The sequence below is a fragment of the Dasypus novemcinctus genome, chromosome X (genome assembly GCF_030445035.2).
Source record: "Dasypus novemcinctus isolate mDasNov1 chromosome X, mDasNov1.1.hap2, whole genome shotgun sequence".
Classification (NCBI taxonomy): Eukaryota; Metazoa; Chordata; class Mammalia; order Cingulata; family Dasypodidae; genus Dasypus; species Dasypus novemcinctus.
In genome coordinates, this window is record NC_080704.1 from 87,311,847 (window position 1) to 87,332,170 (window position 20,324).

Below are 20,324 nucleotides of genomic sequence, written 5' to 3' on the forward strand. Positions count from 1 at the left end.
ATGGTTTTGATAATGTGAACTAAATACGAAGAATAAATGCATGGAGTTAAAACCTAGAGTATAGGTTATTAGGAGATGAGAAGAGGGCTGAGAAGGACTACCAATGCTTAAAGTGTGTTGAAGTTTTAATTAACTTTACTTTAAAAGTGTGGAAACAGATAGGGCTGATGGTAACACATTATAGTGAGTAGCAGCTGTTTTATAAATGGGAATGTGGTTGGAAAGTGCAGTCTAGTGATGTAAATGTCAACTGAAAGAGAGCTAGAGAATAATCTAGGGACTGAAAAACACAGTAAACCCAGAGGTGGATGAGAATTGTGGTTGATGGTATAGTGAGCTAGAGCGGATGTGTGTCACTATTGCAGGGTGGTGGGAATATGGAGAAGCATGGGAAAAATACAATTGGTGTGACCTATGGACTGTGGTTAATAGCAAAACTGTAATATTCATGCATCTGCCAAAGATGTACTGTGTTGATAAAGGAGGTGTATGGAAAAAGTGTGCCAAATGTATGGTATGCATGATTGGTGGTAACAGGTTGATGATATTATCTCATAATCTGTAACTAAAGTTCCACCATGGTGTGCTGTGTTGGTGAAGCGGTGTTGTATCGGAATTCTACTCATTTGGATGATTGTGTTGTAAGTTCACAACTTCTGTAATAAAAATATATTAAAAAATAATAATAGGGTGGGTTGGGGGAAAAATACACCAAATGTAAGATACAGACTGGAGTTAGTAGTAAGGATTTGACCATATTCTTTCATAATTTGTAACACATATTTCACAATAATACAAGGTGTTAGTGATGGGGTGATGTATGTGACCCCTGTATGATGTGAGATATGTTTGTTTTTTAAGTTCACAGCTTTTACTATACACTTACTGTTTATATATGTTCATGAATGAATTATATACTTCAATAAAATTTTTTTTAAAAGTCGTCTGCTTGAATTGCTTAATGGTGAGTAAAGAATACTGTATCTCCCCCACTTTAAAGCCAGTAAATTCCACATTTCTTAGAATGCCTAGAAAAGTGCCTGCCAGGCTTGATATTTGTAGAGTGAATGGAAGTGAGTTAAGCGCTTCTACTTTAAGTAGCTTTGCAACTGATAAACCCGACATAGTTTCCTTAAGTCTAATTCTTATACTCTTGAAGTGAAAATGCTAGCAAAAATATATATAGCTCTTATATGTGCACGAGGATGTTACACCTGCTGACAGCAGGAAGACTTTCCGGTATATCAATCAATCCTCTGGACATAAAGTCTAACTATACACACACACACACACCACTCCCATGGGGACCATACCCAAAGAAGTGTCAAAACTAATATCTATATATATTCATAGGCCATAGAAGTTATCATCCGTCCCTCCCCTCTCTCAGTCTGTACTTGACTACAGAGCAAAGGGTTATATTTCCTTCTCTTGCGAACTCCACAGCACCGAAAACGGCGGAATCGAAACCATCAAAGCACAGAACTGGCAGCGAAAGGGGACGGAAGATGACAACAGACCCTCCCAAGCCCCACTGGTATTGGGAAAAGCCCATGTTCCTGAAAACAGCGTGCTCACCTCCTTCTTTCTTTGGGCAGAGGTCGAGGGAACCTGGTAAATGAACAGTAGCGCCACCGACACGGTTGCAGAGACCCACCGAAGCCAACAACGCGCTGCCATGTTCGTTTCTCTCCGTGCTATAAGCGAAACTTTTCTCTGGCTGGTTCTGCGGATGGGGCGTGAGAACAGGCAAACCGGCCCTTTCCCCTTTCTCATTGGTCCACCTCAGCCCTGCCGTGCAGCGCGTACCTTTCGGTCATAGCTTGCCACGCCAGACGTCCTCTAAAAAACAATTCACTTCTAATTGGTCCCCGTTAGCCAATAGAAAAGAGACAATCTGGAGGATTTTCATTGGCCCGCTAAGGATAATGGCGCTCCTTTTCATTCTACGTAGAAATGACGGGTCAGTGGCTCTTGAAACACGCATGCGCAGTTGTGAAATGTTGTAGCGTTTGAGGTGCAAAATGGGTTAAATAGATAAAGCGGGGGTGTTCCCTCTTGTCACCAGAGCTTCATTAAGACCCAGAGATTCAGTCAGAAGTCATTTAAATCCACTTTTTTTTGGTTTAATACTCTAGAAAAATGGGATCTAGCCACACGATTGCTAAAGACTACCTTAGTCTCTCATCTTGCCTCTGAAGTACTCCCAAATTTAAAAAAAAAAAGTGAAAGTAGGAAAGCAAAAGTATACTTATCACTGAGAAAGGTTTTAAAAAGTAAAGGGACAAGAGGTCGTTGAATACCTTGTGTGTTCCAAGAATCATACCAGGCACACTGGAAAAAGGACGTTATAGACAGCAAATGCCTTACCTTTTTATGTTATTAATTTTATTTCGGGTATAAGCGCAAAATGTTGCAAGGCAAGTACTCCCCTCTCTTTTGACAGTTGTCGAGGTCATAATTCAGTTTTCATTAAACAGCCAATTCACCTATCTAAAAATAATAAAATTCCTACGTAACTGAAGAAGTTTTCATTTCAAGTCTGTTAATCACAGTGAGTTTACTAGGGCTGAATTTACTAGCGAATAAAAATACACTCGAGGAAAAAAAGACAAAATCAATCGACCTATAATTTGAATTTACTTTGTCGTTTGGTGGGATGGAACTTATCATGTGATTTATAATATTATTTTGGAGAGAAAGGAGACGGGTATGGAAAGAAAGATATCTTGTTCTGAAATGAAGAGATGTGATATAGAGATATGAAAAAAAATTGTGTATGTACACTCAATAAGAAAAATGCAAAGCAAAAGTACACCGGGATATATTGTATGATTCCACTTATATGACATCCTTAAAAATGCGGAAACAGAAAAGTGAAAAGGAGTATATATATATATAGTATGCTACATTTTTGTAAAATAGAAGGGGAAATAAGAAAATATATGTGTAATTGTCCATTTTTCAAAAAAAACATGGAAGAAAAAAAGAATCATAGGATCAAACTACCTGGAGGAGGCTGGGGAAAAGGAGTGCTATGTTTAGGGGAGAGAGTAATGCACCAGCTTGTATAGTTTTTATTTTTGGAATAATGTTAATGCTTTAAATAATCAAAATATAAAACTAAATCAGTTAAAAATGGGAAAGAAACTAAAACTGAATATGAACAGTGAAATGGTGCACCACCTCTTTCTCAAATTAAAAACATAATCACACTAAAGAAAAAAATTTAAATAACTTACAAACACACTACTTTGACTATATAGTCTTAATTTAAAGAAAATATAAATGCAAGCAAATCTTATATACTACTTACTAGGTTTGTTTTTCATAGTGATATGCGTGGTCTAGAAATTCTGAAAATATATTTTGTGCAATGTAATACATAAAAAACATTGGTTTTTGGAGATCTAAGATTCTCACTGTGGAAGAAGGGAGATAACAATATGAAAAGAAGGAAAGAAAAAAAAAGAAGGAAAGCAAGGAAGAACTTTTTGAGTTGGACTGAAATTGGAGGTATCAATATAAACTTATGATTTTTAATATGTTGTCTTGACTCTATTTGCTAGAATAGAATCAATGGCTCCTGAATAGCAATGAGCACACCTAGTGTGCTTAACTCTAGGTTACTAACTGCCATGCCCACTATTGGAAATGAGGGGTCTTTAGAGAAATGGCTTAATGAACCTAGGGCTGGGGTAAGGAAAATACAAGATAAACCTTGAATATCTTGTGCCAGAGAGTAAAGAAGTGCTCAAAAAATAATGGAGAGGGGAGTGGATATAGCTCAGTGGTTGAGGACCTGCTTCCCATGTACCAGGTTCTGGTTTCAATTCCCAGTATCTCCTTAAAAAAAAAAAGATGGACACATGTCAAAATGACATAGAAGCTAGCTTGAAGGAAATTCCACTGAACACATCTGTGACAATTCAATCATTGAAATAAATCATGACAGTAATAGATTATAAACCATTGAGTAAAATAAGTACATGAGTCCATACAGATAAACTAAATAGGGGAGAAGATAAAATTTTCCTTATGGTAGAATAACCAGTATTAAATATAGAAAGAATAATAGAGTAAGAAACATACCATTTTGCAACTTTCATACTAATAAGTGACTTAGGCAACTATCATCAGTGGGTAAAATTGTAATGGATGTAAATTTGATGAAGAAAGGGATATTCACATGGTCTTAATGTATTCTTCACAAATTATTATTAATTACAAAGGGAAAACAGTAACTGGAGGCACTACTTTAAACAATGATTGAAATTGGTATTATCAATAATGGGACAAACTAACATATATACCCCCTGATAAGATGCATTGAGAAGACACATCAATTATTTAAAATTCCTGCCCAAAGTGCATCCACTGAATCTAATCTGGAGGAAACTTCAAACAAACACAATTTGAGGGAACTTCTATAAATAACTGGTCTGTCAGAAAATCCATTACCAGTTCTGCCACATATAATGGCCTGATCGTGATATTTTAGGTGTTACTTAAGGATTCTATGCCTCATTTTCTTCCTATGTAAAACTGAGAAAATATAGCTTATTTGTAATGAGAAAAAAATGCAATATAAGACAAAGGAAGGCTTAGAAACTATTCAATATTTAAGGAGACTAAAGATACATGACAACAAAATTCAGTACATATACGTGGATTGGACTGTACATTGAGACATCTTTATTGGGACAATTGCTGAAATTGGAATATGGGTTGTATTGTATCAGTATTAAAATTTCTGAATTTGGTAACTGTACTGTAGTTATATGTAAGCAAATACCCATTTGGGAATAAACCCTGAAGGGTTAACAGGTAAAGGCAAATGACATGATGTGTGCAACTTACTCTCAAACAGCTCATTAAAAAACTATATAGAGAGAGAGAGGAAGAGAGAGAGAGATTGAAGAAATGTGGCAAAATATTACTAGTTGGTGTACCTAGGTAACGAGTACAAAGCTCTTCCCTCCCCCCAGTATTTTATAATGAAAATATTCAAACAGACAGGAATATGGAAAAAACTGTACTCTGAATATTTACCACCAAGATTCTACAATCAGTAACTTATTATATGTACTTTATCACATATTTATCCATATATTACAGAAATTCTTTTTACTGTCCTTGTAATTTTTCTCTAAATTTGAAATTATATCAAAATAAAAAAGTTAAGCCAGTTAGTATGTAGTAAAAAGAGACAAAAATTAAGCAAAGGAAGTTTTGGCGTGATATGATCAACTAGCTAATGTGGAGTCAGATATAAACCTAAGCCTCTGGAACTTTAACACCATCTTGACGCTGATGCCTTAGACAACTCCAGCTAAGTTCAGTGTCTTGGTTTCACACGGTTCTCTAGTACTTCATTTAACGCCATCATCACACGGCATTTATAAAGTCTGAAACTACATTTCCCGAAACCCTCATTTTTCTTCGTAGTAAAGATGGTTACAATTTCTGTTTTTTCCAGATATCGCGAGATCTCATCAAATCTCATTTATGACCCCTGCGGAAAGCCATTTTGTTTTTCAGGATTCTTTGCAAGGGTATAGGACGCGCGAGTGCACCAAAGTAGCAGCAATTGCAGTTGCCGTAGCCTGTCTACAACTTCACGATGCTTCCTTTGGCCAAAAACGCACTGAGTCATCTCAGAGGTGAGCAAAAATTGTGAGCAAATAATTTCCAGCAGTCTTATATCCATTTTCCGTTCTCGTCTTGTTTCGTCTGTTTTGTCCCCTTTCCCTCAACCAATATACCTTTATCAACATTCCAATTCCAAATGATCAGCGCCCACCCACCCCCACCCGAAAGAAATTGGGAAGATGCCCTTACCATTGGCCTTCTCAGAGTGTCTGCTTCTGTTCCCATTTCATTATCTGTTACCGGAGAGTCAGAGACTAACCCTGCTTTCTTATTATTCAGTACCCTACGATGTTAAGGAAGGACACTCCTGGTGGATATTTCTCGTTCCTTAGGCAATTCCCTAAATTTTAGCTATGGAAGTACATTTACTCCTAATTCCTCTCCAATTCCTATACCCATAACGGAAGGAATGTGTAAACCTAGCTTTCCATCTGGTTTCATCGCAGGGAAACAACCTGAATGGTAGCCCTGCAGCCATTTTTTAAAAGATAAAAAAGTTAGGTAGGTATAGGGGAAAATTAAAAAAAAAATTTTTTTTAGAAGGTACCAGGGATCAAATCTGGGACTTCCTGCATGGGGAGAAGGCACTCAGTCACTTAAGCTACATCCTTTCCCCAGTAGCCGTCTTTTTTTTTTTTTCCGGTACGGGGCGGGGGACTGAACCCCCATCCTCTTATGTGGGAAGTTGGCGCTTAACCGCTGAGCCACACTGGCTCCAATATAGGGAAAATTTGAGACAAGTGTTATGTATAGAGAATGCACTAGATTGCAGAGAAAAACGCATTCTATACTAGATTTGCACTGAAGGTGACCTTGAATAATTATTAATTTTGCTAAGTCAGCTGTTTTTTTGTTTGTTTGTTTTTGTTTTTTTACAGTGAAGGTTACCTTAAGCAGTTACCATTTAGCTTCTTTAGCCTTTTTTTTTTTTTAAACTCTACAGTCAGGGGGCTATTATTAGATTGTGTTCTTAACACTCACACAACTTCGAAAATAACTAAAAGAATAGTTCCCCAGTTGGTTTTTCATATTCTACAAGTCACATTTATCATTTCTTTTACTTTGGGCAAATGATTTAACCTCTGTGAACCTAAGTTTACTCCTTTGTAAAATAGGGAGTTAGTAAAAAAATACCTACCTTATAGGGTTATTGAGGATTATATGAGATGACTAGTATGTGGTAACTAAACCATTTTTTAAAAGCCATTTCTTGTTACAGAGGAGCAATCTAAGGAATTGCTAGGTAACCTGAGTGTTGAGGTCATGAGGTGTTGCACAGTTGCTTGGTAATTTTTTTGAACAGTTCTATGGTTTTTAAAATTTTTTATTCTTGTAACTGATACAACCTAAAACTTCCCATTTTATCCACTTTTAATTAAACAATTTAGTGATATTAAATTGACATCACCACCATCTGTTACCATATCTTTTCCACCAGTTTGGTAACCATTTTTAATTTATTTGACCTTTGAACAAATAGGGTCTTGAACCTTAGGAAAGGGTTTTTTGTCTTTTTGTTTTTAATGTGGAATTCACATATTTTTTAACTATTCAAGAGCAGACTAGATTGTGAAATGTTTGTAAATTTACTCATAAGTGTGACTATTTAAAGGTGAAAACAGGTGTGTGGCACGGAAGAAACCATTAATGGTTAGATAACTTTCTTGAAAAAACCTATTGTATCACATAGAAGCCATTATGTGCTTAAATGATAGTAGGGAATGGGCAACATTGCTGTTTCTGTAACATGTTTTTCATTACATACTTAACACAAAAGTACTTTTTGAAGTCCCATTTCAAACAATTAGGACTTACTACATAGATTGGAGAGGAGGAACAAAAAATCCAGAAAAATACATTTCCCAGGCTTTTTCCTAGGCTCTTCTAAGTGCCTTCAGAGGCAATTTGAAAATAACTGTTTTGCCTTTTTAAAAAAACTCTACTTTTATAAATAGTAAAAGCAAATTTTTTATCTTTTCGTTCTGCTCAAAAACCTTTATCTACCAGAAAATGTGGCCCATCATTTAAGGCCCTCCATGATCCTTTCTTGTGTTATCCCCTGTTATTATATACCTTGTCCTTAAACCAAACTTGATTTTCTAGGACACTGGACTTTTCTGTCTTTGTCTAGAGTCCCCCTTTCCATAATTACATAACCAAATCCTACTTGTCAAACTGCTTAGGTAAAATTTTACTTCCTTGCATTTTAGTGGTAATATGTCTACATATCTAATCTCCTCTTGACTGGACGTTACCTTAGGACAGGATCTAGCATGTTATACAGTTTTCAAAAAATCAAAATTGCCCAACTTTTTAGGTTTAAAAATTTTTAAGGTCATAAATATTTAATGTGCTTTAATTTGAATTTTCCCCTTGTATGTTGTAGTTGTTGAACATTGTTGAGTAAACTTTAGTGATAATTTGAGACCTAAATATTAAAATTAATAGGAACCGCGTTCCAGAGGCTATACAAATACCAATTTGTAGTGAATGTGACTAACATCACCTCTCTGCATTCTTCCCTAACATTTTTCTTATGAAAATTTTCAAACATACAGAAAAGTTGGAAGAATTATGTGATGAATATCCACATACTCACCACCTAGGTTCTCCAATTGTCTACATTTTGCTATCTTTGTTTATCATGTTATCTGTTAATCTTATTTTTTATTCCTTTCCAAGTATGCTACTTTGCTTTTAACTAATGTTTCAACATCTTATTGTATTGCATAATGTTGTAAAGTTGACTTCCTTGATTGGCAGTATTAATCACGTACATTGTTTTCCTGGTAATTGATAGATACGCTTCTCTATTTTTTTTTCTCTAAGTTCGAAGCATTCAGCAAACAATGGCAAGGCATATTCACCAGAAGCGTACACCTGATTTCCATGACAAATACGGTAATGCTGTATTAGCTAGTGGAGCCACTTTCTGTGTTGCTGTATGGATATATGTAAGTGCTGTTGATTAATAATTTCTGTTTTAGATGTTTCTCATTCCTTGTGCATGTATTCAAATGTTTTAACACAGTAGTGTACATTTCTAGTTAGAAGGGACTAATGCAATGCAGGAATTTCTTCCTCAACATGCAGCATTCATCTATCTTCTGTTCTTAATATTTCTAGTAGGTAGCTTACTGGAACAACAGGCAGCCCTTTTCATGTTGTGTAGCTGTAAAAGGATATGTTGTTAAAATCTGCCTCCCTTTATATTTCACCTATTATTCTATAACCCCACAGAAATTCTGATTCCACTAACATGTGACAGTCCTCATATATTAGAAAATTGCTATCATATCTCCTTCTCAATTCCTTCTTTCAGATTAAATGTCCTTAGTTCTGTCAATTATTTTTTGCTATGTGGTTTCCAGGATTTTTATCACCTTGGAGCACCCTCCTAGAAACACTTTACTTAACAGTTTTTCTTCTAAAATTGTTTTACAAAGAACTGAGCACAATATTCCTGATGAATGAAATGTAAAGTAATTTGCTTTAATATTTCAGCTTTTTACAGCTGCATATTAAACAATCTATTTACCAGTCACTGTTCTTGCTGGTTAAAAATAGTAATCCTGAAAGTATAATAAATACATACGCTGGTTTTAAAAGGAAAATCAACTCTTGGCCTTGACAAAAAAAAGTTAATAGAGCTTATCCATTCTTGTTTTGCTTTCTTGAAATCAGATATACCATTAAAATAATTGCATACTTAATTAGAAGGATAAGCAGGTTGTTGAACAAATGTGTCATCAGAGGAACTTTTAGAGGCGAAGTCCTCCTTTATGATGAAGGGCTAGTAAAACTAGTTTTTTGGTAGTTATTTAGGTAGTCGTGGTTGAAGGAAGCAATGTTTTGAGCAAGTAGTATACAAATATGGAACATGATTTTGAATTAAATAAGTTTAAAAATTCAGTTCCCTTGTCATTACTAGCCACATTTCACTTGCTTAGTAGCCATATATAGCTAGTGAATACTATATTGGACAGCAAAGATATAGAACACTTCTATCATTTCAGGAAAGTTCTTTTGGACAGCGCTGCTCTAGAGATTTAGGTCAGCAATTAGGTTTAACCTACATGGAGGGCTATATTCCAGATGAATTTCTGTTTTTAACCTATAGAGCAGAATAACTTTGTCATTTTCAAGAAATAGGGCTTCAAGGGAAAGTGGGTTTTGACTAAAACATGTGTAACTGACAGTATTTTCTTACAGGTAGCAACACAAATTGGAATAGAATGGAACCTGTCCCCTGTTGGCAGAGTCACCCCAAAGGAATGGAGAGATCAGTAATCATCCCAATTGGTGTGATATTAAATTGTTTCAAAACCAACTCATAATTGATAACAAGTAAAAGCATTGTGTACCCATTAAAAGATGGCATTGTTAAAGAAATAAAGTACATTTGACACCTTTATTGTAGGCTTTGTTCCTTTGTAAATGAAACCAAGTTCAACCACTTTTCATTTATTTAACCTTGGTTTTAATATTAAAGTCAAAATGCCCTACAATTCTTACATAGCTTTTCTCTATAAGACAGTGTAAAAGGAAAATTTGGCTATCACCTAGAAGTCTGAAATAGTAACTCATGATCACGAGGTATTTTAGGTCATCTGTGAGCGAAAAATCTGGTGTTCAGATCTCTACCTCTCATTTATGTTTATTTTAGGAATTGGCATTAAGTCCTTTTCATTCCTGCCTAAACAACTTAAGGTGTCATCAGAACCAAGGGAAGAATGGTCATCGGAAATGAACTGCTAGGATGTTTGAACACTAGCTTCCTTCTAGCTCCCTTGGCACATTTACTTAGAATTTTATATTTATCATTTAGAGAAGTTTAAAATGTTATTAAAGAAAGGTTCTATCAAAAACAGTTTATGCACAATCATCAATGATATCTCCTGTTGCCTTGCTGTAATTATTACTTTCATTTTGTGGATTATCCTGAGTTCAGTTTATGGGATTTCATGTATAATCTGTACCAATGGCTTCATTACTTCCTTGGCTGAAGGCTGTAAAGTAGTTTTCTGCACTCTTGTGTTTACAGTGGTCAAGTTGGAAGAAAATGAAAATTTTAGTTTTGTAACTTACCTATATTAGCTAAACTAGACATTACTAAAATCCATGTAGCTGATACTAAAAAAGGATTAGGTAAGTGGCTTTTAGGATTCTCCAAGTTTACTAATGTAGGTAAGGATTTATACTTAACCAAACATTTGTAAAAAAATTTTTTGCTTATTACATGAAATACTAGAAGTGGTTTCATAGCACCGGGTCTTAGCTTCTCATCAAATAGACTAAAGTCAGTTTCATGGTTTGAGTGGGAAAAATAACTTACTGCAAAATAGGTAGGTTGCAAGACTAGTGACTACCATTACTTAATAAAATTTGAACACTATAATCCATATTTAGAATGTTATTCAGAATAGTACTAAGTATTCACATGTACCCCTGGGTTTTGATTTAAGCAAAATAAACATGTCTTTAAGGAAAGTCCTAAATCTTTCATTAGATTACTTATGTTTTCATCACTGAATTAGCATTCGAGTGATTGGAGGTAGTTTTCAGTATGATTTTACTTTGGGTAAATGATATTAGCTATTCTGACAGGTAAAAAGTATGTATGATAACTTGCAATGTCTATTTTTCCATTTCCTAGCAGAGGTATATGTTGCTTTTTGTAATAAAACCTGGTGGTGGTAGCCTGCATCTTTGAACAAGCTTTGAAAACTTAATTTTAGGTGACATGAAGCAATTTGGCCAGTTCAGGATCTGAAACTGAGTTTGGGGAGTATTTGGGACTGCTGAAGCTGCTGCCGCTGCCAAAGGCACTCTTTATCATTTGTAATGTCAGGCTTTAATAACATCAACATGGATTTAACCAGACAAGTTATAGCATTGATGCCAATCACAATAGTCCTATGATTATGGAAGACCATATAGCAAACAATATGGTGGCTGTGACTACACACAGCAAGACCAATTTGTCCCTACAGACATGATACAGTCACAGCAGCCATATACTGGGCAGGTTTTCCAACCAACTCGGGCATGCTCCATCCACATGTCTTTATATGGAAACGCCTTTGAGGATGAACCACCTTTCTTAGATTAGGTATCAATTTTGGCCAAATGGCAAAAAACAGTGTTTATCCATTAAAGGTAGCAAATAGCAGGACCAATGGTTTTTTGGCTTGCCTATGGAGCCACATTGTTGCTGGCAAAATCTAGTTTGGCTATGTATATGGGATCAGTGCAATTGGATGTCTAGGAATGTTTTGTTTCTTAATTTTAATGAATATGGCAGGTGTTTCATTTTGGTTCAATATCCAAGTGTCCTTGTATATTGCCATTTTCCCATGATCCTACATTCCAGCTTTGCCAGGAATGGTAGGAGTCATTCTTACTGCTGGAATTTTTGGATTGTGTAGTTTTTCTGCTCCAAAAATTTTTATTTCTTCATTAGCCAGGGAAGGATAGCAACTTCTATTAGCATATCCTTATGCTTTGTTAAATGTTGAGTCTTTACCCTAATTTCTGACTTTTGAACTGAATTTATCTGGAATGTGGACATAAGTGAGCAAAATACGCAAAAAAGGACCTTTAACTCTTAAATTGAACCAGCACACTGCTACAGCAACACTCCTGTGCAGATTTAACATTTGACCATTGGAGCAATGGAAGTAAACATTTATCTTTTCTGTTCATTTTTATAGAACTTTTGAATACTGTATTGGATTTACCTGCAGTGTGACTAGCTTTAAGTGTTCATGCTTATATAAATAAGATGTACTATTTATCTCCTGTTCTGCATTTCACTTTAAAACAATTATTTTAGCACATGTGTTCTGTTCTTTTAAAGCTGATTCAACAAACATAAAACTCTAGGTACGTGATAGTTGTGGAGCCACAGATGTTAGCACCCTGAAGACTATTAACTTTAGTTGAGGTTTTAAAACTACTTCATAAGTTTTTGTGGGGGCATTTAACTATCTGCTTTATCCCAGTAAACTGGATTACTTCATGAACATAGCCTTCTCAATTTGACAGGGCAGTCAAAATAATATATATATAGTAACTGTGAAAAAATGTTAGTATGCTTGTGCATTGATAAAGGGGATTAGGGGTGACGGAAAGGCCAAGTGTCTAAATGTACATGAGTGGTAGAGGATCTTGTGGTACATAGCAGTAAATTTTAATATTTTTATAAATGAACTAGCGTGCTAATAGATTCGCTGTTCTGATAAGGTGGTATTTCTGCATTCTGCCTTTTAGTGAATTCCTTTGAAAGCTTAAAGCAGAATTAATATTGTTGTTGCAAACCAAATTACTACTTTATATGGGTGGGTGTAGGGGGGAAGGGATAATTCTTTCTGAAATACTTAATTGCAGATCCGAAATTTAGTCTGGTCTGGGCAGTTTTAACTGTTCCCTGTCAAGGCTTAATAGGAATTTGACAGCAGGTAGGAAGAAATTAACACTAAAATATGTGTACTGTGTGCCAGAGACTTTCCTAGGCCTTTTATATTTAGTATTTTTATATTTGTATTTTGTGTACTAGTTTGGGTTCTGCAACACTTTCAGACTTGCTACTTTTCTATGAAAACTGGGCTCAAATGGTTAATTTAAAATACAAATGGTCCTTTAATTAGTTTTCCCTTACATTTTAGGGCACACATTTGAAAGGAAATATGAAAAGACCACATCTTGCTTTGAAATACGTAAGATACTGCAGTAAGCCTCTTCCTGTTTTATTGTTAATATTCATATTTTTATAAGTTCTAGAATAAATTCAGATTGGAAAAACAAGAATAAAAGTACATTTTTTTTCTCAAATGTTCTCTGTACTACTTGTTTGTTGCATTGCATTCTTACGTTTTATACATCTCAACTCTTTATCTAAAACTCATGGTGATCGATACTGTAATATTCTTTGCAACCTGAAATCTTCTGGGTGTTTAAAATGATGGATGACTGAATGAATAAATGGGGAAGTGGTTCACAGCTTGGAATGGGGCTGAGGTCCCACATGGCTGATGGATGGAATTCTGTTTGCAGCTGTAGACACTCAGTTCCCTTGTGTGGTGGTTGACCATCCTCACCTCCTTGTTAGCTGACCTGGGTAAGTCCAATGTTGCAACTCTGCTGAGGCTCAGGGTCCAGCAGGCACATAGACACTCCAGAGATTCAATCTAATTCTTGATTTAGAGGTGGAGTGGACATAGCCATCTCAGGGTCCTCAGGATGGAAGAATAAAATATGGATTACAATGGATTTACTGGTATTCTATAGAATTACTGTGACTCTAGCAATGGAAGAAATTACATCATTGATGTGGAGACAGTGGCTGCGGGAGTTGCTGAAGGAAGGGAGAGGGAAAAAAGAGGTGTGATGTTGGGGCATTTTTCGGGAGTTGGCTTTGTCCTGAATGTTATTGCAGGGACACATGCAGGACATTATATAGCCTGCCATGACCCAGTGAATGGACTGGGAGAGTGTAAGCTACAATATAAACTAATCCATGCAGTGTAGCAGTGCTCCAAAATGTACTCATCAAATGGAATGAATGTACCACACTAAAGAAAGAAGTCCATGTGGGAGGAGTGGGGGCTTTGGGGAGTGGGCATACAGGAACCTTATTTTTTTATTGTAACATTTGTGTTATGTATCTTAAAAAAAAGGTTAAAAAATTTAAAAAAAATGCTTGGGGTGGCTATGCGAAGGTAGACCTCTTTCCCTAATCCTCTACACACATAAAGAGTCTTTTCCCCTTGGTCATTTTTCAAAGGCGGGGTGAAGGCAAGTTCTTAGTTGTGTATTTACATGTGGAGTCAGGTTATACAATCTGTCAGAAGCGATTTAATTCTTGTTGGGAAAGGATAAAATATGCAGAAAAATGACTTATAATAGTTGATATGGTACGATAACAGCCACCTCATCTTGGTCTGTAGTTAAGAAACTACAGGTGAAAAGGCACTCTTGGTTGTTTTTGTTTGTTGTTTGTTTTTTTGGTGGCGTAGGTGGACAAAGAGGTGAAGGAGCAGGGCAGCGAGCGCCAAAGCAGACTTCCGCTTGAAAGCTGCGCCTCAGCCCAAGAGCCGTGTGCAATCCGCACTCACGTGATGCATCTCTCACTCCTTTGAAGGCCCTGCTTCCGGTCGGGGCATCGCCCGGAAGTGGGGTAGCCTGGGGAGGGACCGGTGAAGGCAGGCGGCGGCGGGGTAGTGGGTGGAGGAAGAGAAAAGGCAGAGGGAGGAGCCGCTCTTGCCGCCGCCGCCACCGCCGCTGTGACTTCTAGGGTGTGAGATTGGAGCCCGCTCTTGTGGATTTATCGCTGCCACAGTCTGCGTAGGTCCGGAGGTTTTACCATAAAGCTGAAAACACTGGTAGGTCCTATATCGGTTTCCCATCATCCCCTTCTACTAGGTAGGGAATTCTGTACTGTCTGTACTGGCGAGAAGGTCATTTTAATCTAGGGTAATCTCCGAACTCACTTCTCGAGTTGTTTATTACCACACTATGTTTTATCTTACCATGACCCGTGTCAGTTTCTTGTACTCTTCCTGGGGTACAAGATCATTCATGGCCTCTTGAGAGTATGAGGAGGTCTGTACCCTGTATTGTAGGTCATATAGACTGGGGTCTCTGCTTAGTGACACTTCTTTATACTTTGGAAACTAAGGCTACTTAGGGCACCATTATTAATAAAATTGTAATAAAAGTAGATATTTTGCTTATTCTCTCCCTCTGAGAGAATAAGCGAAACTGAAAGAGTTCTCTTGTTTTCACTTCATTTTGATCATTGTGTACCCCACTGCCAGTGAAGTTACTCTCCGTCCTTGTCCCATTCTCTTGCATGTTTATCTGTTGTAGACATTGAGGTTATCCTAAGTATCAGTATCGACAACACTTTTCTGTCATTTAACAGTTGATTTTTCAGGATTTGATCTTTGTTTTAATCATAGCCTCTTTATCTATAGTAGTACGACTTTCTGTTGAGACTTCATATATGCACAGCATTGAATTAGGTGATGTTGAGGTGGGGAGGGGGTTGTGCAAGAAATGAGACAGGGTCCCTGACCTCAAAAGAATTTACTATCAAATTAAGTGAGTTCAGCTAATAAGGAAGACAGTGGGTTCTAGCAGTCCCTCTGATTGAAAAACTACACTGTTTTTCTCATCCTTTTTGAAGCATATTTTAACTGAGATTTTATTTTTATGTTTCAAACTTTCATGTGTTTCCAGTCATGATATAGGTGTTATTGTACTTGAGGATCTTATAATGTAGTAGGAAAAACAGAAATACGATTAAAGAATTTTTGTCACAGTTATGATGTATATTAAAAACTGAAAAGTGTAATTATAGTGCAGAGAAGGGAGCATTTGAGCTGGGCCTTGAAAAATGAGTAGAATTTAGCTTTGCAGAAATGAAGGTAGAGGAGTGCAGTCTAAGCAGAAGGAATAATGTGAGCAAAGTCTTTGGGGCCGAAAAGATGTAGGGCATCCTACCACATACTGTCATGCCAGCATCCCTATTTCTAACACAGCCACATCTCCCAAGATGTCACTGGTTAAAGGAAGGACTAAAGAATACAAAGCCATAGATATGGTAAGCCTGCAATTATGTCCAACTACCCTCCAGCCAAAAATTTAAAAACACATGGAAATGATAAAAACAATGCTAATGCATAATGATAAGGTTTAATTCTGGTGTAAACTTAAAGCTAAAAGAGAAAAAATACTTATATTTTAATTGTGATTGTCACGTCTTAAATATAATTTGTAATACTTTTTAAAAAATTGCTGAGAATGAGTAACAACATATTCTAAAGCCAGAATCTGTTCCAGGATTTCTCCAAATTTTTGCTTTCCTCTTCTCCTCCAAATTGATTCCTTTTTTTTTTTTTTAAAAAAAAAGAAATTGTCTGCTCTCTGTGTCCATTTGCTGTGTGTTCTTCTGTGCCCGCTTGCATCCTCAGCAGCACCGGGAATCTGCATCTCTTTTTGTTGTGTCATCTTGCTGTGTCAGCTCTCTATGTGTGTGGTGCCTCTCCTGGGCAGACTGCGCTTTTTTCCCGCGGGGCAGCTCAATGTGGGGCGCACTCCTTGTGTGTGTGGCTCCCCTATACGGGGGACACCCTTGCATGGCATGGCACTCCTTGCACGTGGCAGCGCTGCGTGTGGGCCAACTCACCACACAACCCTGGACCTCTCATATGGCATGTGGATGCTCTATTAGTTCAGCCATATCTGCTTCCCCCAAACTGATTTCTCTATGGAATTTCTTACCCTGATAGAAACTGTTCTTTTCCAATTACAGTCTTAAAAATATCTATTTTTTTTTTAAAGATTTATTTATTTATTTAATTCCCCCTCTCCCCCGGTTGTCTGTTCTCTGTGTCTATTTGGTGCGTCTTGTTTCTTTGTCCGCTTCTGTTGTCAGCGGCACAGGAAGTGTGGGCGGCACCATTCCTGGGCAGGCTGCACTTTCTCTCGCGCTGGGTGGCTCTCCTTACGGGGCGCAGTTCTTGCTCATGGGGCTCCCCTACGCGGGGGACACCCCTGCGTGGCAGGGCACTCCTTGCGCACATCAGCACTGCGCATGAGCCAGCTCCACACGGGTCAAGGAGGCCGGGGGTTTGAACCGCGGACCTCCCATGTGGTAGACGAACGCCCTAACTACTGGGTCAAGTCCATTTCCTTTAAAAATATCTTGATTCCTGGCCTTTAGATAGGATTAGGATAAACACGAATTCCCCTAAAGGATAGGTTAATATTTCTGTTCTCTAATGCATCAGGTTGCTTGTCTTTGAAAAGTAAATGCAGAAGTAGTGGAGTTTGTTTAAAAAATAGAGCAAGAGAAAGGAGAGAGCAAGAATAATCCCAGCTAACACACTACAACCTTTACCTCTGTGAGAGCTTGAAGGTACTACATTCTTTTTTTTTAAAAGACTTATTTTATTTATGTATCCCCACCCCCTTATTGTTTTTTGTTTGTGCTTGCTGTGTCCGTTCACTGTGTGCACTCTGTGTCTGCTCGTCTTCTCTTATTAGGAGGTACCGGGAGCTGAACCTGGGATCTTCCATGTGAGAGAGAGGTGCTCAATCACTTGAGCCACCTCAGCCTCCCTGGTTTGTGGTATCTCATTGTCCTTCCTCTTTGTGTCTCCTTATTGTATCATCTTGTTGGGACAGCTTGCTGAGCCTGCCCATCACGCCAGCTTGCTGTCTTGCTTTTCTCCAGGAGGCTCTGGAACCAAACCTGGGACCTCCCATGTGGAAGGCAGGGGCTCATTTGCTTGAGCCACATCTGCTTCTCCATTTTATTTTTAGAAGTTCCTTATTATAACTGCTTTTATCTATGTATTTAAAAATTCTTGGGGGAAGCGGACTGGGCCCAGTGGTTAGGGCGTCCGTCTGCCACATGGGAGGTCCACGGTTCAAACCCAGGGCCTCTTTGACCCGTGTGGAGCTGGCCCATGTGCATTGCTGACGCGTGCAAGGAGTGCCGTGCCGTGCAGGGGTGTCCCCCATGTAGGGGAGCTCCACGTGCAAGGAGTGCGCCCCATAAGGAGAGCCACCCAGCGCGAAAGATATTGCAGCCTGCCTAAGAATGGCGCCGCACACAGGGAGAACTGACACAACAAGATGACGCAACAAAAAGAAACACAGATTCCCATGCCACCAACAACAACAGAAGCGGACAAAGCAAAGACGCAGCAAATAGGCACAGAGAACAGACAACCAGAACGGCGAAGGGGAGAGAAATAAATAAATTTTAAAAAAATTCCTGACAAACTTTAAACAAGACTTTTAACATCCCTGTCAGTGAAAATAATCTTCATTTGCCAGTTGGGAAAGTAAATTGTGACAAGCTAAGATTTGTCTGAGGTGATAGTGCCGCTGGCAGAAATAATATTTTGGAGTTTTTTCTCAAAATCCCTCTACTCACATTTGTTAAAGAGAAATACTAGTTTTCAGGTTTTTTAACAGTAAATTTTCATAGGACATAAGGCAGGAAGGGAGGAGGTAATAGAGTGTTTCAGTTCAGTCTACGCTCCCAGCAATTATGTTTTCCACTTCTTTTTTTAAAAATATTTTTTAATTGTGTTTTTTTAAAAAAGATACATAGATCATACAAAATGTTTTCCACTTCTAAATCTCAGCCTTCAGATTGATTTAATGTGATATAACTTGCTTGCTGAGTTGCTTAGATAGTATGGCAAGAAAAGTATCAAAATTCTTTTAGAATGTGTTTTCATTAAAATAAAAGAGGGGAAACGGACTTGGCCCAGTGGTTAGGGCTACCACATGGGAGGTCCGCGGTTCAAATCCCGGGCCTCCTTGACCCGTGTGGAGCTGGCCCATGCACAGTGTTGATGTGCACAAGGAGTGCCGTGCCACGCAGGGGTGTCCCCCGCATAGGGCAACCCCACGCGCAAGGAGTGCGCCCCGTAAGGAGAGCTGCTCAGCGCGAAAGTGCAGCCTGCCCAGGAATGGCGCCGCCCACACTTCCTGTGCCGCTGAGGACAACAGAAGCGGACAAAGAAACAAGAGGCAGCAAATAGACACAGAGAACAGACAACTGGGGGAGAGGGGGAATTAAATAAATAAATAAATCTTTTAAAAAAAAAGAAAGAGAAGTGTTTCTGGTTTCTTAAATATATTCCTGGTTTCTCCAGTACTGTTAGCAAATTGAAGTGATTTCCTCATCTTTGTGAGCCTCTGTGTGTGGGTTACTGGTAGTAGAGTATATTATTTTTCACAGGTATTTCTTTCCTTGAAGGAAATGAAGATAAAATATCCCCATTTTGAGCCACTACGTTGCATTTATTCCATGTTTTCTGATCTCATTTAGAATTATTCAGCTATGTCTCAAGATATTTTAAATATTTTACCCGCTTTTACTTTAAAAACCCAATTTTCCAGGCCTATAAACAGGAGTGTATTTTAACAGTTCACTAATTGAAAAAAAAAATCGGTTATTTCACATTTCAGGGAAACTGTTTTCGCCTGGGTATTTAAGTTAGTTGATTTTGTTTGTAAAAATAAATGTATTTTGTTTTATGTTGCTGTAATTTCTGCTGATCCTGGATATGCAATTGATATCCCAACCAAAAATATCTGAATTACTCCCTTCCTCTACTCCCACCTGAGAGTTTGAGGGCACTGTATCTTTCTTGGGATTGTGAATAAAATGGTTTCTGCTCTCTTAAGTGTTCACCTGAAGCGAGCATTAAGAAGGGTTCTTTTTTTTTTTTTAAAGAGGGCTTCTGGTAACACCTGAAAAACTGTAACAGAGAGAAAGAATTCCAGAGTGGAGTTCTCTAAAGAAAATTCTCAGGGCTATTTAGGATAAACTTGTAGCTGACCTTTTGTGTTGTGAGGCTGTTTAAGAATTGATCCTTGAGCTAACAAAAGCTTATAGGAAGCCTAGTTAAGGAGTTTTGAGTGGTTGGAATAAAAGAATAATCTGAAATGGAAATTAAGAAAACAGATTCCATTCACAATAGAATCTAGCATCTAAAAGAATAAAATACCTAGGAATAAATTAACCAAGGAGATGAAGGACTTGTGTTATGAAGAATACAATGCACTGCTGAAAGAAATTAAAGACCTAAATAAATGGCAAGACATCCCACCCATGTTGATGGATAGGAAGACCCAGTATGCTT

General features: G+C 37.7%; 3 protein-coding genes and 1 pseudogene across 4 annotated transcripts in view; 3 read left to right on the plus strand and 1 right to left on the minus strand.

Moving 5' to 3' along the window:
• Nucleotides 1-1,943, minus strand: part of MAGT1 (magnesium transporter 1) — a 113,527-nt gene extending 111,584 nt beyond the window's left edge. The window contains exon 1 of the mRNA XM_004481095.5: nucleotides 1,579-1,943. Within this exon, the coding sequence (XP_004481152.1) occupies nucleotides 1,579-1,776 (198 nt within the window). The 5' untranslated portion in view covers nucleotides 1,777-1,943. The remainder of the gene's footprint in view (nucleotides 1-1,578) is intronic.
• A 3,574-nt stretch (nucleotides 1,944-5,517) lies between these two features.
• Nucleotides 5,518-10,066, plus strand: COX7B (cytochrome c oxidase subunit 7B). Its single transcript, XM_071213088.1, has 3 exons — nucleotides 5,518-5,663; nucleotides 8,482-8,606; nucleotides 9,865-10,066. Exons 1-3 carry the CDS (start codon nucleotides 5,624-5,626, stop codon nucleotides 9,940-9,942), a joined length of 243 nt encoding a protein of 80 aa, XP_071069189.1. The 5' UTR covers nucleotides 5,518-5,623; the 3' UTR covers nucleotides 9,943-10,066.
• A 1,499-nt stretch (nucleotides 10,067-11,565) lies between these two features.
• Nucleotides 11,566-12,272, plus strand: LOC139438040 (protein YIPF5-like; annotated as a pseudogene).
• A 2,533-nt stretch (nucleotides 12,273-14,805) lies between these two features.
• Nucleotides 14,806-20,324, plus strand: part of ATP7A (ATPase copper transporting alpha) — a 307,559-nt gene continuing 302,040 nt past the window's right edge. The window contains exon 1 of one of the 2 annotated variants that reach the window (XM_058291681.2): nucleotides 14,806-15,035. The gene's annotated coding sequence lies outside the window, so the exon portion shown is untranslated. The remainder of the gene's footprint in view (nucleotides 15,036-20,324) is intronic. The other variant, XM_058291680.1, reaches the window with a different exon arrangement.

Excerpts from the sequence above, each read along its gene's own strand:
- COX7B (XM_071213088.1), top strand. The coding sequence starts at position 5,624 with ATGCTTCCTTTGGCCAAAAACGCACTGAGTCATCTCAGAG. Across the intron at positions 5,664-8,481 it reads CGCACTGAGTCATCTCAGAG|TTCGAAGCATTCAGCAAACA; the intron begins GTGAGCAAAAAT and ends TTTTTCTCTAAG. Across the intron at positions 8,607-9,864 it reads GTGTTGCTGTATGGATATAT|GTAGCAACACAAATTGGAAT; the intron begins GTAAGTGCTGTT and ends ATTTTCTTACAG.